This window comes from Artemia franciscana, chromosome 9 (genome assembly GCF_032884065.1).
Source record: "Artemia franciscana chromosome 9, ASM3288406v1, whole genome shotgun sequence".
Classification (NCBI taxonomy): domain Eukaryota; kingdom Metazoa; phylum Arthropoda; class Branchiopoda; order Anostraca; family Artemiidae; genus Artemia; species Artemia franciscana.
In genome coordinates this window covers 24,219,204-24,237,145 of record NC_088871.1, presented here as the reverse complement: position 1 = coordinate 24,237,145, position 17,942 = coordinate 24,219,204, and the positions used below count along the sequence as shown (strand labels likewise).

General features: G+C 36.4%; 1 protein-coding gene across 2 annotated transcripts in view; it reads right to left on the bottom strand.

The window, feature by feature from the left end:
* Window positions 1-11,535: 11,535 nt before the first annotated feature.
* The window catches only part of LOC136031173 (acetylcholine receptor subunit alpha-like 1), an 83,672-nt gene continuing 77,265 nt past the window's right edge, over window positions 11,536-17,942 (bottom strand). For both annotated transcript variants that reach the window (XM_065710522.1, XM_065710523.1), the window contains one exon: window positions 11,536-11,795. In XM_065710522.1, coding sequence (XP_065566594.1) covers window positions 11,595-11,795 — 201 coding nt within the window. In that variant the 3' untranslated portion in view covers window positions 11,536-11,594. The remainder of the gene's footprint in view (window positions 11,796-17,942) is intronic.

Here is a 17,942-nt window from a genome sequence, read left to right as displayed (position 1 = left end):
AATAATATCGTAATAGACAGTGAAAGAATAAGTAAATGACATTGACATTAGTAGATAATACAACAAAGAAATAAAGAGATGAATTGATAAAACAAAACACCTGCAAATGTTATTGATACCATTGAATGTTTTCTCAGAGATACAATCAATAAATCTAATAATACCAATAATAAAATGTGTGATGAGGTTTTAGCTGAAACCATATTAAAAGTTGTCTATGACACCAAATTGGAATAAGTACCACCTCAAGAAAAAATATGATGAAGTATTTTATAGTATTTTAAACAGACAGACAGACGAAAAGACACACAGACACACACATACGACACACAGACAGAAAAACAAAAGGTCACATAGACAGACACACAAATGTAATGACACATAGACGTTCGCGTAAAAACACAAAGACTTGTAGACAGACAACCAAAAAGGACGCACAGACAGACAAAAGACATGCACACACGCTCACATACAAATACACACAAAATACGAATAGACGGACAAAAATAGACACACAAACACATACATACCATACATACCCAGACACGGAGATATATAGACAGAAAAAAAGACATAAAGAGAAAGACAAAAAAGACAATTGACAGATAAAAAGGCGCACATACACTCAGAGACACAAAGACAGGCAGACATATAACAAGGTTGGTAGAAACACAGACAGACACACAAAGGGCGAAAACACACAGACAGACAAAAAAACACTCATGCACACACGTACAGACACATAGACAGACAGACAAAAAGACGCACAGACACAAACATACAGACGCACATATCTGTCTTTTGGCTTGTTTGCCTCTGTGCCTGTAAGTCTTTTTGTCTATCTGTCTCTCTGTTTTTTTTTATCTGTGTATTTGTGTGTGTTTTTGTATGTGTTTGTAACTTTTGTCTTGTCATCTGTATCTGTGTGTCTTAGTGTGTTTGTGTCTTTTTGTCTGTCTCTATGTCTTTTTTGGATATCTCTATGCGTGTCCATATGTCTGTAGGTTTATGTGCGTGTCTCTACGTGTATGTCTGTATGTCTTTTTGTCTGTCTGTCTGTGTGTCTGTATGCGTGTGTCTTTTGTCTGTGTTTCTGTAGGTGCGTGTATCTGTGTGCATCTTATTGTCTGTCTGTACGTGTATGTATGTGTGTCTTTTTTGTCTGTCTATCTTTGCGTCCTTTTGTTCTGTGTTTATTTTCGTCTGTCTCTTTTTGTGTCTTTTTGTCTGTGCATGTGCGCTCTGTGCCTTTTTTCTCTCTCTCTCTCTCTCTCTCTCTCTCTCTCTCTCTCTCCCTCTCTCTCTCTCTCTCTCTCTCTCTCCCCCTCTCTCTCTCTCTCTCTCTCTCTCTCTCTTTCTCTCTCTCTCTCTCTCTCTCTCCTCTCTCTCTCTCTCTCTCTCTCTCCTCTCTCTCTCTCTCTCCTCTCTCCTCTCCTCTCTCTCTCTCTCTCTGTGTCTGTGAAAAATTATATTTTGCTGGTTTTATAAACTGAAAAAAATCCCTTTTACGTCTTTCTAGCTTGAAAGAAAATGCCTGTTCATGTTTCAGCAACCATAAAAAAATTCTGTCCATCTCTCTCAGAATTTGGTAAAAACTCTGCTAACTTATCTCATACTCTAATAGTACCCTTATGAATCCGGTAGTACTAACTATGTATCTGAATATTCCTGTTCCTGCAACTCTGATCTTTGAATAAACCTTTTAAACCTTGAAGTTGCCAGCGTAGCCTAAAAAACAATGACATAACAAAGTAATGTAATAAAATATTCTCATTGAAATTATGACATGTAGGATATAATCCAAAAAATGAATACTTTGGAATAGTTGTATAAATAATTCATTATATTTTATCGTGAGTTGGTACTTATTCCATTTTGGTGTCATAGATGACTTTTTAACATGATTTCAGCTCAGCCTCATTATATATTTTATTGTCGGAATTATTCGGTTCATTAACTAAATGTGTTAGCAAACTGTCCATGCACTAGGAACTTTCGTAGGTGTTTTTGTTTTTGATCAATTCATCCTTATATTCCTTTTGTATATTATCTGATAATGTCATTTTTAATTTACTTACGGTTTCAACGCTTATTACGAAATTTGTTTTACATAGATTTCACTCCCGGCACATAGATAAGATATGGCTTGTGACATTTGTAGAGCTGTAGGCTTGTCTTCTCCTTGTCTTCTTTTGGATGCTAATACCAGAAAGATGGCGATTAGATGCATCAACGGGTAATTTGTTACCACCAGTAGTAGCAAAATGTTGACCCTAATCATCAAATTATAGTTTTATGTTTGCATTATCTTTAAGCACTATTATCTCTGGAAATGTTAGTCTCACATATTCACCATCATAAGAGTCAAATTTTTCGGTACTCTGACGAAATTTAATCTCTCACTGTAATTAAAACGCACCCATACATTTCCAATAAGATTCCAATCATTGCTTGTTTTATAGTTCAGATATTTGTCTTTGTGAGCATTTAACGCTAAGATGACTTTATCATTTATATATACTTTCTTGAAATATTTCATCTTCACTTTTTAAAGTAATATGTATTTGATTTTCCATCCAGTGCACTATTAATTCTGATCTAAACATACAATGAACTGGCTATTGTCGATGACCAGCCACAGAATACAACAGGGGCAGCCACAAAAAGACCTTGGGACTGGTGGAACACGAAGTGGAATTGCTAGAACCGGAATTGCTAGAACTGTGGAATCAGGGCTAGGAGTGGTGGATCCGGAACTTGAACTGAGGGAACTGGAACAGGTGGGACTGGAGCTAGAATTCGAGACTGGAACTGCAGCTGGGTTGGGATCTGACAGAATTGGATCTGGAACGGGTGTGACCGGGGAAAGAATTGCTGAAACTGGAACTGGGACTAGCATCTGTCCAGTGTTAGCAATTTGTCTTGGAGAAGCTCTTTAGGCTTTTTATTATCTGACTAATGCAAACAATATGTCTTGGAGAAGGCCCTTAGGGTTTTTTCGTCTACCCAGTTGTTTAGTTTATACGGTTATTTTTGTCAGATAATAGGTGTCAATGGTCCATTAAATCACATGGGCTGTCACGAAGAGGTTGGCTTGTGAAAACACATGCCGACTCGAAAATACAAACCAAATGAATTAAAACATCGTTTATATCAAGGATGTCGGATAATGCCTTAGGAATGATAATAGGTGCCACAAGCCTGCCAATGGGTGCTATAGGATGGGAATAGTATAACATAACAACCAGGGGTGCATAATAAATCAATAATCAATAATACTGGCGTCTTCAAGAAACTTTGCCAAAGATTCAGTAGCTTCAAAAAAAGCTTTTGCACCGTAATTCGAAAGGATATGAGCAATCAGGAAGACTAGTCTCGGTTTAATGCTACAGAGCAGCTACATATTGCAACAGTGGCATGAACTGTGTTGAAGTATCATGAGGGGAGGGTTTGTCAAAACATAAAGCAATGGATTTAAAGCATCATTTTTGTCACGGGGGTATCACAATGGGTTGGGAGTATCCTGGACTATAATGGTACCTAGAGTAAGAAAGACCATGGGACCAGTAGTAACATGGGGTAGTGCATGCCTAGTGTTAAGAACTGTCACGGTCCATGGATATTAATCTATTTCTTGTTATCTCATCTAATGGGTTAATTATTTGCTTCAATAGGGTACTTCACAACAAATTTGAATTAGGTCTTACTTTCGTAAGACCAAATAAACAATTTCGAGTTAATTGGTCATCTCCCGCTCTCACTTTATTTGTTTTCAATATTCCTTTTATTTTTCATATGCTTGTATGTTTTTTAGATTTTGTCTATATTCCTTGCACTTTTCATGCGCCTATCTGTTTCTAGATTTTTTCTGATTTGATGTTTTTTTGTGTACTTATCTTTAGCCTAAAATGTCAAGTCCTTAAAAAAGTGAGTTCTGCTGCCAAGTGATGGCTCGCTCGATATCCCTACTCTCTTTTAATATTAATGGCACTAAAGGATAAAGCCTCTGTGATCGACGAGTTCATAAATGATTACGATATAGTCTGCTTACAAGAAAACCTACTCTCTTCCACAAGTTCCAGTTTCCTACAACGAAGTACATCACATCAGTTATTTCTTGTAAAAGCCCGCACAACTTTTGGCAGGCCCTCTGGAAGGCTTGCATGTTTTGTGAAGCGGAGTTTAAGTGGTCTAAATCCCACTTGCTTATGCTCGAACGATCATTTTCTTGCCATCCAGTTAGGCAATACTGTTATAATTAACACTTATTTGCCACATAATGCACGTGGAATTGATTCTATGACTCGGTTCGCTAAAGCTTGCTCCTCGTTATGCTCAGCTGTGAAGCAATTCGCTGATTCCTAACTTACATATCTGATTGTTGGTGACTTGAACTGCAATATTTTAGATAACTCGGCTAGAACTGACTGCTTGTTAGATTTAGTTCCTGATTATAAAATTGTGCCAAAGGATCAGTCCTATATTTACATTCGTCATTCAGGAAGTGTATCAAATATTGACCATGTAATCTGTTCGCCAAGTCTCAGTATTTCTAAAGTGCATGTCCATACGGATGAACAAGATATTGATCATATGCCGATGTCATATGTTTTTCCTATCTGATGTTCCTGTATATTCCTCTACTCCTAAGCCCTCACGGTGTTTCGACAAGTATAATTGGAATCGTGGAAATGTTGCACTTTACAGTGTGACGCTGGCTACACTACTTAGTTCTATTCGTATTCCGTTTCATTTACTCCAGACGCGGGTGCCTGTGAAAAATGTGGTTGCCGATATTAACCTGTACTATTCTCAAATTATTTCGTGTTTGAAAAACACTGAGTCTTGTGCTGTCCCTAGTGAACAAGTTAGGTTAGGGACTCGTCAACCTGTGTGGAATAATGATTCAGAGTTGAAGTCGATTAAGAACCGTGCAAAGTTATGGTTGCGTATATGGTCAGAATGCGGAAGGCCTGCTTCTGGTATTGTTTTCAGTATTAAAAATCGCACTAAATCTGCTTATAAGAAATACCTTCCTGCACTCCGATTTCGGGGTCTTGATTTTTCATCAAATCCAATTGATTGGAAGAATGTTTTAAATTCTAGTAAAATTATTAGTGATGGTCCTGGCAATTATATTTCTAAGTCAGCTTGGGAATCGCATTATACTGCTATTTTTTCCCGAATTAATTATGCAGTTCATTCACATTTTTCAGCTGTTTTGAAACGTATGCTACCGTCTGCTCTATCTCAGTAGGATATATTACCGATATCCGATGATTCGATTTACCTGGCTATTAAAAGCTTAAGTCTAAGTCAGTTGACACCGATGGAATATCAGTGAATCATTTAAAACCTGATTGCCCCCTTTAATATCGTATTTACAACTACTTTTTCAAATGTGTTTGTGTTGTTCCGTCGTGCCGGACAGTTTTCTGTGTGGCACAGTTACTTCTCTTATAAAAAGGGGGAAAGATCCCTTGTCATGTTCATCTTATCGTCCTATCACTGTTTCTTGTACCTTAAGCAAAGTCCATGAGTATTTACTTCTCCCTTCTATTACAGATAATATAAATTTTGGAGTTAACCAGTTTGGTTTTCAGCGTGGTCTGGGATGTCAGCATGCCCATAAAGTTCTTTCTGCTCTGCTTTCTGATGCTTCCGGGAAGGGCTATGATCTTTATTTTTGTTCTTTAGATCTATCTAAGGCTTTTGATTCTGTACTCCCAAGCCCTGTTTTATTTGCTTAAATGTGGAGTGAATGTTTCTATTGTTTCTTTATTAAAATTTTGGTATGGTCATTCTTTTCTTCATGTTAAATCTTCTCCTTCTGATCCTTCTATGTTAAAGATTTTCGTAAGACACGGTGTGAGACAAGGTGGAGTTTTGTCTCCATCAATTTTCAAAATTTGTATTGCTGATATTTTAAATAGTCTTCCAACAACTTACCTTTTAGGTAGTTCAAATGTCTCATATTTTGCTTATGTAGACAATATTCTTCTCATTAGTAGAACTAAATCTGGGCTTTCGGCTTCTGTTCGTTCTATCTCTACTGCTTTCTCGAATGTAGGTCTAACCCTTAACCCTGATAAATGTGAATTCCTTCATTTTGGTCCTTCTTCTAACCAATCTTCTAGACTTAATTGTTCTGAATTTAGCGTTCCGTGCATGACTTCTTTAAGGTGGTTGGGCATTACCTTTACTAACAATTTAGTCTCTTTTCGTAACAAAATTGTTTCTGATGCTAAGGTTAAACTTCAAGTGGGTTATTCTAAAATTGTCGCGAACAGGGGGAAATACAACCGCAAAGCCCTTTCACAAATTTATTCTTGCTTTTGTGATCACTCGGTTTTATATCTTTCTGGATTGTATCCTGTTTTAAAAAGAAAAGATTTAAAGGCTCTCAAGTCATCTTATTTTCGTTTACTCGTTTTTTGTTGCATCTTCCTCCCTGGTACAAGAACAGTGATATGGTAACAAATTTGGGGGCTCCAGATTTATTAAATGAATTCAAAGTGCTACACCAGAAACTATCCGACTCAATACATTTTACTATTAACCCTTTTCATGATCTTCTAAAATGTTTTTTACAATAATTTAATGTGTTGTCAGAAGTTTTTTTTTTTTTTTTTTGTATGTTTGTTTTTATACTCTGCTGTTTCAAGTGGGTCACAAATATATTATTATTATTATTATTATTGAGAAGGGAACAGTTCCTTATATGAAATGGGCTGTACCCTCCTCAATGGCCCACTCTTTACGCTAAAGTTTGACTCTTTCTCTCAACTTAACTTTTTAAAACAGTAAAAAACTTCAGTGTAAAGAGCGGGGCGTTGAGAAAGGAACAGCCCCTTTCATATGAAGAGTAATTTCTGTTCCTTTTAAGTTTTAATGTCGCTCCTTATTTTCAGTTAAAAAAACTTTTTTTTTATTTAATTTCAGAACGTTTTTTGAATTAATTCATGTTTTGATTTTGGCTCTCCGCACATGAATAATTAAACGAAATTTGCATATTAATTTATTTTCTTAGCTAAATGGCTTTCACATAGTTTTGATCGGACGGTTTCGAGAAAAAAAGGAGCGGGAGAGGAGGCCTAGTTACCCTCCAATTTTTTGGCTACTTAAAACGGCAACTAGACTTTTAAATTTTTTACGAACATTTTTATTAGTAAAAATATAAATAACTTACAAATTAACTGACGTGACGAAATTCTATATTCGTATGTTTTTATTACGCATATGAAGGGGTTCGCCCCTTCGTCAATGCCTCGCTCTTGGCACTAAAGCTTAACTTTTGTCCCAGTTTCTTAAGAATGACCCCTGAATCATAAAGGCCTTAGAATAAATAGTCGAAATTCCTAAAAATACTTTAGCGTAAAGAGCGAAGTATTAAGAGGAGGTGAACCCCTCATATTCGTAATAATTTCTATTTGTTTTAAGTTTTAATGTTGCTCCTTACTTTAAGTTGAAACAACTTTTTCATATTTATTTTTCACTGTTTTTTTTAATGCTAGAAAATCCTTAGCTCCCTTCATGAAAATTCTCTAAGCCAATAATAAATTAATCTATGGAAAGTTACCCCCAAATAACTCCCTCTTCTCAACCCCTCCATCCAACCAAAAATTCTCCTGAAAACGTCTGTACATTTTCCAATAACCATTATTGTATGTAAACACTGGTCAAAGTTTGTAACTTGCAGCTCCTCCTACGGGGATTGTGGAGAAGTAAGTCGTCCCCAAAGACATAGATATCAGGTTTTACGACTATGCTAAATAAAATGGCTATCTCGGAATTTTGGTCCGGTGACTTCGGGAAAAAATGAGCATGGGAGTAGGCCTAGATGCCCTCCAATTTTTTGGTCACTTAAAAATGGGACTAGAACTTTAATTTCCATTAGAATGAGCCCTCTCACGACATTCTAGGACCATTGGGTCGATACGATCGCCCCCGGGGAAAAACAAGCAAACAAATAAACACGCATCCGTGATCTGTCTTGTTGCAAAAAATACAAACTTCCACATTTTGTAGATAGGAGCTTGAAAATTCTACTGTAGGATTCTCTGATACGCTGATTTTGATGGTGTGATTTTTGTTAAGATTTTATGACTTTTAAGGGGTATTTTCCGCTATTTTCCAAAATAAAGTGAATTTTCTCAGGCTCGTAACTTCTTACAGGGGAGACTAAACTTGATGAAACTTACATATTTAAGATCAACATTAAAATACGGTTCATTTGGTGTGATTATTGGTATCAAATTCCGTTTTTTTTATAGTTTTGGTTACTATTGAGTTGGGTCGCTCCTTATTACAGCTTGTTACAACGAACTATTTGATATGGACAATCTGAGCTTGGTTATGAAACACCAAAATATGTAGCACCTCTAGACTATACAATTATAAAAAAAAGTAAAGCATTTTCGAAGCTTTTTATTCAAAGTATGAACATTTCTAGTATTGAGAAAGATTGTAAGTGTCTCTGCAAAACAAGAATTCTACCCAAAATAAGTCCAAAAATACTATTGTTTGAAAATTCTGAGATAGTCAATTGAGTTAGAATTCTTGAAAATCTATACGCATATTGAGCTTCGAGTTTCGGAGGCAGTAATAACGTACGGTAGCGCATTTGTTTTTAAGAGGTGCAGGTAGTCCTACGAAATAAACGGCTAATATAGACATTTTCTAGCCAAAAAGACTTTCCCAAGCATTGCGGTGTTCTCAACCATTTGGTGATGTAAAACTACAATTCTAGCGAAAAGACGGCCAGAAAGCTATTGCATGAAAGCTATTGTGATAAAAATTATGAGACAATTAATTGATTTAGAATTATCGAAATGGATACGCATATTGAGCCTTGAGTTTCAGAGGCAATAATTCATTTTAAAGTTGCAGGTAATCCTACAAAAAAAAACACTAACAAAGACATTTATCTTAGGCAAAAACACCGTCTTACAGCGAAGCGGTATTTTCAGACGCTTTAGGATGCAAAACAACAATTCTACCTAAAAGAAGATTAAAATACTTTTGTGTGAAAATTCTGAGATAGACAATTGATTTAGAATTATTGAAAATCTATACCATATTGAGCCACGAGTTTCAGAGGCAGTAATGCCTTACGGTGGTGCTGTCGCTCCTATAAGGCTCCAGGGAGTCTTACGGTACAAACGGTTAACATGGACATTCATTTTAGGCAAAAATATTGTCCCGCAGCAAAGTGGTGTTTTCAGACATTTTGCGGTGCAAAACAACAATTCTAGCAATAAAGGTCAAAAGGCTGCTAAGTGAAAATTCTGAGATAAGTTATTGATTAAGGATTATGGAAAATATATACGCATATTGAGCCTCAAGTTTCAGGGGCAATAGAGATGTACGGTAGCGAAATCGATTGTAAATGTGCAGGTAGTGCTATAAAATAAACGGCTACCATAGGCATTTATTCTTGCGAAAAAGACTGCCCCACAGCAAAGCGGCGTTTTAAGATATTTTGTTGTGTAAAACAACAATTCTAGCCAAAAGAAGTCTAAAATACTATTGTGTGAAAATTTTGAGACAGTCAATTACTTTAGAATTATCGAAAATCCATAGGCATATTGAGCGTTGATTTTTAGAGAGAGTATTGCCATAGGTGGAACAATGGTTTATAAAGGTGCAGATAGACCTACAAAATAACGGTTTACATATAAATTTATTTCATAGAAAAAGATTGTCCCACAGCACACTTGCATCCGTTTTCATTCTTCTCGCAAAAACTGCAAATTCTTTATTTTTGCTTATAGTAGCCTTGTAAAACGCGAACCAAAGCGTAAATAAAACGTTACATCTAATAAAAAGCCCCACCTTCTGGATTTTATTGCTAGGGTGGGCTAGTCACGTATTGTCACGGTGGTGTGCAATATTCTTAGTCTTAGGTCAAAAGAAGGTAACATTTTCATTAAAAGCTCTCAGAAATTACCGAATGTAAAAAAAATGTGTGTTTATTTTCTTGCAGGCGCATCTAATATGTCAATAGAAACGATATTTTTGCTTTAAAATCTATCAGCAATATATCTAAATACGGCTTAAATTTATCTTTAATATCAATCCAATCCCTGGAAATGGTTGCTAGGGTTTCCACCTTTCTTTAATTCAAGACTCTCTTTGCTTATATTTTATCCTGCGTCAAGTTTTTTTCTTCCCCGCTTTACTAACAGACTCTAACAACCCATGTTACGGAAAACATTAAACTCTATTGCGTAACATCCAAAGAAATCATTCCCTATTATGCAAGAGACACCTGCGTATTCTAGAAAATTTCCCTATGATGTAAGAGACCCTTGCGTCTTACCATGAGGGAGTCAGCGTTAAACTTTTTTATCATTAAAAGAAGAAAGGAACAGGATCTATGGGCGTGATTGGACCTAATGGGTGGTTACTACCGGGAGTATCAGTTTTTGGCACCCCGAAATGGACCAAAAGTTGATTTTCTTTGATTAATGATTAACTTTCAGTGTGAGTAAACTATACCTAGGGGACTTTGACGAAGACAACTAGATCAGAGAGAAAAAACATTTTTGGTACAAAACTAAGTTTTTCGCTCATCCATTTGAAACTTTTAGAGTAAGTGCGGCAACTTCCGCCACAGCAACCAGAAATTAGACCACACGTCCGAAAATTGGTCTGAAATCATGAGCCTTTTTGTTATCTAAATTCACAAAGTTCAGAGATTTTCAACAAAGATGTTTATTACCACAATATAGGTAATACATTCCAAGGCTTCGTTTATTACTCAACGTTCAGGAAAGGTCTGATTCATCTGAAAAAATTCATTCCAAAGATTCATATATAACAAAAACAGCTCGTGTCTCGGCTCTAAGTCAAGACAGGTAACTACCCTTTTTCAAACCAAACGCTAACGAACTACAAGCCGAGAATATCGCAGTATGTAAACAGGGGCAGGGTTAAGGAGACCCCCATTAAGGGACGTGAAAAAAGAGAAATAAATCAGGCTTTAATGGTTTGTGACGTCTGATTTCCTTTTTTTTTTAACAAAACAGAGCTTTTTTATGAATGATTTTGACACGCATTTACTGCCTGACTTTAAAAAAAACAAACAATTGCAACAAGGTAAAACCTAACGATCCTAAATTGTGTTTTACCCCATGACACTGCCTCGTATTTGTATAACACTCAAAAACTGAATAAGAATGTTGAGTTGCACTAGGATTCAGTTAATTGGGGCTTAGTTCCACGAGCGTTCATTTAAAGGGGTCCAGTTGTGCGAGGGTTCAGTTACAGGGAGGTTCAGTTGCAAGGACGTTCCGATGCACGGGGTTCGGTTATACGGAAACCATATTTTTTCCTTCTTAAATTCAAGGCTACAATAAAAAAAAACAAAACACACACACACTTCTTCACGAAATATGATTTTAATTAGTTAGTCAATTCTGTTCTTGTGGCGAGACAGAATGCAATGGATATCTGTTAGTTAAAATGCTGCATTTATTTTTGTTTAAGCTGGAGCATGAGCTAATCAAAAATTGGACATTAATGGAGAAAGTAGAAAAAAAAATCAAAATATTTATTTGTTTATTCCACAAATATATGAACACATAAAAAATTTAATAGGGGATGACAACTCCCATGCTTTTTAACTTGTTTTGAGCAATTTTAGAGTATTTTAGATCTATAGGTAACGTTGTATCATATAGTGCTGGCGCCCAACAAAGGATGAGGATGGAGCCACCTATGCAAGCAATTGCAAAAAGCCACAAAAATAGTCTGTCCAACACCATTGCCACATATTTCCATTCCTCCACAATCTGAAAAGAGAATGTCTTTAAAAAAAAACATAGTAAAGAAAGAAAGAAACAGCAACAAATCTAGTCCCCCAACAAAAAAAGGACTCAAAGCGTAGCCTAAGTTAGTATAATATGAGTAATCAAAATACTTGAGACTAAAGCTACGGAGTGTGGTTCTTGGTTGAAAAATCAGCTTGAAATCAAGCCAAGGTTAGGTTTGGATTCTATTCATCAGATTGCTTTGAGTCAAGATGCAACTACAGGCTTGACTCAAATTTGTTTTCTAGTCTAGGAAAGCTGCGACTCGAGCACCAAATATTATTGCAGATCCGACTTTATGGATGAAACGGCTGATGGCAAATAGTGACAAAGTAACCGATATTGTCGGTAAGTTTTTCCCATTTAAAAGCGCTTTCCCATGATTGGTTTTTTGCAAACTTTTGGTTTCTAACCATAAATTTTCAGTTTTATTTATTTGCATTAATATAAATAAATACTTTATTATTGTTTTTTTTTTCTTTATGATACATAGCAACTTACAATCCAAGCATTATATGCTAACAACGAAACGCTCACAATTTCAAAACCAGTTTCATTGACCTTCTTGACTCATCTTCTTTTTAGACATGTTACTTTTGTAAATGACTTTGTTTTAATTCCTGCCATCATAAATCACGTGAATAAATCCACTACCAAGTAAGGACTTCCGCAGAAGTCTTTCATAGGAGGACAGGGATGATTTTAACCTTCGGATTTTTTCAAAAAAGGGGGGGGGGGCAAAAAGAAAGTTTTCCCGAAAAATTGACGTATTTTTACGTGACTTATAATTTTTTAGATTTTTAGGGGGAGGGGTTCCATGGGAATTTGCACCCCTGTCTACCCTTGATGGTAGCAGACTTAACATCAGCTTCTCATCATAAAAAACTGTGATTCTAGCAATTCACTAAAAAAAAGTAGAGTTCTATCTTAGTTTAATTGATTTTGTAAGTTTCCCCTTAATGGAAATTCCATCGAGAATCACTGATTAGAAACTGGAGCACAGAATGCAGTTGACAGTTTTAATATTCGCTAATATAAATTCCTTACGGAGACTTTAAAGGCCTATCCACTCTGATTCCTGGAAATTCTTACAAAAGGAATAAGTCTTCTTGCGAAGCAAACGTGTTTAATATGACAGATCATGCTTTAATTTACATTAGTTGACTACATTAGATAATACTTTGGGGATTCACATACATTCTTTTAGAAAATTAAATTTGAAATACTTATATATTTGGCTGATAATACATTAATTTCGTTAAAGGACATCAAAACGATGTATCCAATTTTTTGCAAAATTCACTTTTTTTGGCATATCCGGCTTCGAGACATATATGTTGCTCCAAGAATTGTTGCGAAGGCTAACAAAGATTCAAATTTATTTGCTTGAAAAACTCATGTCTTAGGCTAAGCCTTGTTTGGACTTGGTGTCTAATGGGCAAAACGGGAAACAAATATACTAATGAAAACTATCTTCTTAACACGGTTTATAAAAACAAGGTTTTCAATTGGCTGATTCATTTAGCGTTTTGTCGGTAAACCATCCAAGGATAAAGGGTCTCCATATGTTTACATTCTGTTTCGCAAATTTTTTGCTCTCCTGGACAATTTGAAAAAAAAAAAAAAAAAAAAAAACAACATATATGCGGCTTTTGTCTTCTACCAAGCTGTGAACTGTAGCGTGGTAGACAAAACTAGGACTGAAAGCTTTTTTGCTGATTTATTTGGGATTTATTGCCTGAGATTGGTAACCTCTGTGGTAGTTTTCCGACAGCGACAGAAAGGGGAAAGTGCTGAAACCCATTTGAGATCCGGTTGACAGGTATCTATACCAAAAGAAATTTTCTTAAAAATATACTAGACTGCTAACCGCTATTGTCCAGGCACTTGGAGAATTAAGGTTTCAGACAACGGAGAGTCCGACTGTTGAAAATTTGAAGCCTGTTAGTCCCTTGATCATAAAGATTGGCAATGTAAAAGCTCTTAAGGATAACCTCCATAAATGCAGCCACGGGCCCAATAAATTTTTAAATGATTCAGATCCTTTCACGTGGAAGGTAGGCGAGGCTTCCAAGTGACCTGGACCCTTGTAAATCATCCTTCTGTTTCATTGACCCAAGGACGTGCCCCATAAAATACAAATGATAACTTCCATACAAAGGATGGAGAAGGACCATGAGTCTCTGAAAATCATCATCTCTACATAGTGTCTAAAATTCCATATTCTTATGCCTAAGAAAAAAAATTGCCAAACACTTGTTGAAAAGCTGTTGATAGAGGAAGGATGTTTAAAGGGACACGTGCATACTTTTTGCCTCCAGTCATAGAGGCTAAAAATTCTTCTATGAGTCCGTTTAAAAAAAGGGTGCCGTGTGTGTATTTTTCTGCTAAAACATTGGCAGTGGGGCTTGTCAGGGGGACCAAGCACCAACCTGGGCAGTCTAATCATACAAATTGAAAACAATTACATGACTCCGGTGCAAAGAAAGTGCAAACTACCAAACTCTCTATTAAAAAGTTGACTATAGGGTGGAGAACATTTTGGGTGGGATTTGTCACTGTTTACTTTATCCCTTCAATCATACAGCTGGAAAGTCCTCACGTGATTTCTAATCAGACAAGTTGCACCATGGTTAACTTTCTGCAAACATGTGGCGAGGGAGGGGAAGGGGGTTTCGAACAGCCACGGCACCAGTTCTAGCCTTCACTCACATAGATTGAATACCTATTATAGATTTTCGATTTCAACAATGTACCACTTGCCTACGTTTCCATGGAAAAATAGCTACTGGGTAGGGGGAGGACTAAACATAGTTTTCGCTTTTGTCTGTAGTAAAATACGAGCTTGTATTTGTACCAATATGAGGTTTGCTCGTTTTGCGCTGACTCAACCCTTAACTCGTTTTTGCATAGTGTCACTGAAATGTTGCAGTTCGGACTTCAACAGTCCTTGCAGCCTTCGATTTGGCAGCTAACCACTACTTTGATCGTTTTTGTACCGATTAAAAAATTGGCTTATTTTGGCAATAACTCAGATCCTATTTCAGTTTTGCAATGAGTTGGGACTCGAGTCGTTTTTTTGTTTTTACCGAACCACAAATTTGCTCGTTTTTGCAGCACGTCAGTTAGTGGCTTGGACCTGGGTTGTTTTTAAACTCAGTTACGGCTCATATCGTATTCACACCGTGTCATCATAAATGGCCAGCTTGATTCAAACCATTTTAACACCAGGTCAGGACTAATCTCGCTGTGTTTGCACCAAACCAGGACTTAACTCATGATTGCACCAAACCAACAAAGTTTCACCTCTGGGATATTTTTTTTTTTGCAAAAAGACGGTGCAAAAAAATTGCGAGACGGGACTCAGCTGGCTTTTGCAGTGAGTCCAGGATATAGCTCGTTTTGGGGACTTGGCTCCTTTGCACTGATCCAGGAATCGGTTGATTTCGCCTTAACTCACGACTTAGTTTGATTTTGCAACGAGTAAAGGCTTAAGCCGTTTTTCTACCGTGACAGGACTTAACATATTTTCACATTGAGTCATGATTTAGCTTTTTTTTTCCTTGAGTCATGACTTGGCTCAGACTTTGCACCGAAACAAGACTTTGCTCCTTTTTGAACTGAGTTAGGAATTAGCAGTTTTTGCACTGAGACAATCTACAGTTAGGATCTACCTCGTTTTTGGACAGATTCTGGGTATTCGTTTTTTTTCACCAACTCGCTTCATAGGCAGTCAATCCAGACCACAGTTTAGAGTCAGGTTGTTTTTGCACTGAGATCGAGAACCCTTATATGTTTCCAGTAATTCGTCTAAACATAATTCGTAATGTCCATATTTTTCTAATAACAAGTGGGCTGTAATGAGGAAGGAGAATGTATGGAGGCTTCGGGACCCATCTTGCGCCACCAATTGTGTAGATTTAAATTTTTTGCATGCTTCGGGTTTTAACACTGTGCAACACAGCCATCTTTTCTACTACAATATGCATGGGAAGAATGGAGCAGTTCCGTAATTTGGGACCCTAATCCTCGGGCTTCGATGAAAAATACCCCTCCCCCTTGAAAGCTCATGATTGGGACATTTTGATCCTTCTGAGTGTGATGGTTATTTTAAAATTTAGGTCTGAAACCATAGGAGGTTTCCAAGGTGTCAAGGTACAAAATAGGTCGTGGGAGGAGCATGATGCCCCTCAGTCTGTTTCTAACCACAAAATGCACAATAGAACTTTAAGCATGCTCCACCATGAAACCCCCTCCAGAGTTTCTAAGTCCAACCATTATTTACGAAGTGATCGAAGCAAAAGACAAATCGCACTTACTTATACGCATATACTTATTTTTAAAACTAAATAACAGTTAAAAGAAATTTCTAAAAAACTATTTGTTTTTGTATAGCAAAAGAATGAAAAACCACCGATTAGCCGGTCCTTTTTACCTATATTGAAACTAGTTCCAGGCTAGTGTATGTCTGTTAATCAAAACCTGAATCTCAAAACTACCCTGAATCATATTTGTGAAATAAGCAGTCGCATTTATGTCTCTAGCTCTAACTTAAATGGGATAGAAGTTCTTTACTTATTGCTCTAATAAACTAACAGAAACCAGCTATGCCGCGCCGGCAAATTCCCCCTCGTCTCATTCTCTTGCTTTTCTTGAAGTGTCTTTCTTTGGACCGTCTAGCACTTGAAGTTAAGAAATACTGTATGGATTCTTTGTGACGAATTCCTTGAAACTTTGATTTTTAAAACTCTACGTGGAAGAAATAAAAGAAGACTGTAATTATGGTTGTCTACAAAAGCGCAAAAAAAGAGACAAGAAGAAGAAGAAACATGATCAGTTGTTAAATTATCTGCCCAGCGGGAAAATTTCAATTTCAGCATACTTCCTTTAAACATCCCCAAGAGTTGCTAGTTATATAAGATCAAACGATGTTCAGGATTGAGTTTCGCAAGTAAATTCAACGTGCACGACAATCAAAATAGAACAGGGTTTTAAAAAAAACTTTTTTTTAAAAGAGCCATATGATATAAAAAAGAATTGAAAACTATGCATGTATTTAGACGAGATTATATGCATATATGAACAAAACACACGATGGCACGAGAGGCCCACCAGATAAAACTCAAGAAATTCACATTTATACATTGATTCTTAATTTTCTAAAAATTACTGTCTTTTTGTAAAGAATAAACTGCGGTCCTTAGTGTCCAAAAAAATCGAAACACATCAAAAAAAAAGTGTCAGTTGATAAGAAATTGCCACTTAAAAGTGAAACCTTTTTAACGGTTTTTTTTTCAACCAAACTTCCAACCAATAAGCAATAAAGCTTCAATTTTCAGAAAGTATTTAAGTGGAAAAAATGGCACTGGCGCATTCACCCCGTAGATTTGTCATTTAAACATATATGTTCGTGAGAGATATGATTCTAACCTGGTTTTAGACCCCCACCTCTTCCCGCTAGACAGGTAATTTCTATATTCTTTCCTGACTTATCGAATCTAACCCTCTTTACAAGACGTCCTACTCAATCAAATCTAACAGTCCCTTTGCATAGACCGCAAAGAATAAAGCCAAGTGGTATTTTTTCCGGTTTATCATTTTTTAGATTGGCCAAAATCAGATTTTGCCATCAGATTGGTCTTAAAGCGCTGACCCTTTCTAGAAAGGAGAGTTTGACTGTGATCTTTTGTCAGAGTGACATAACTCAAGGGTGGGCATTTTCGGATTAGCTGAGTGTTGTTACAAAATTTAAGATGTGATCTTTTTTTTTTTTACAAATACTTATGGTTCACATAAGTATCCGAACACCTAAAAACTTTGCAATTGAAATTTTCCCTTTCTTAACTTTAACCTTTCTTAAGATCCAGCCTTTTTTTTATTACATCTTATGTGTCTTGAATTTTATCAAAGTCCCGATCTTCTCAGACGTCTCAACCTTTGCCGGGTGACCTGGTTTAAGATGTGATCTTTTTTTTTTTTTTTTTTTTTGCAAATACTTATGGTTCACATAAGTATCCGAACACCTAAAAACTTTTCAATTGAAATTTTCCCTTTCTTAACTTTAACCTTTCTTAAGGTCCAGCCTTTTTTTTATTACATCTTATGTGTCTTGAATTTTATCAAAGTCCC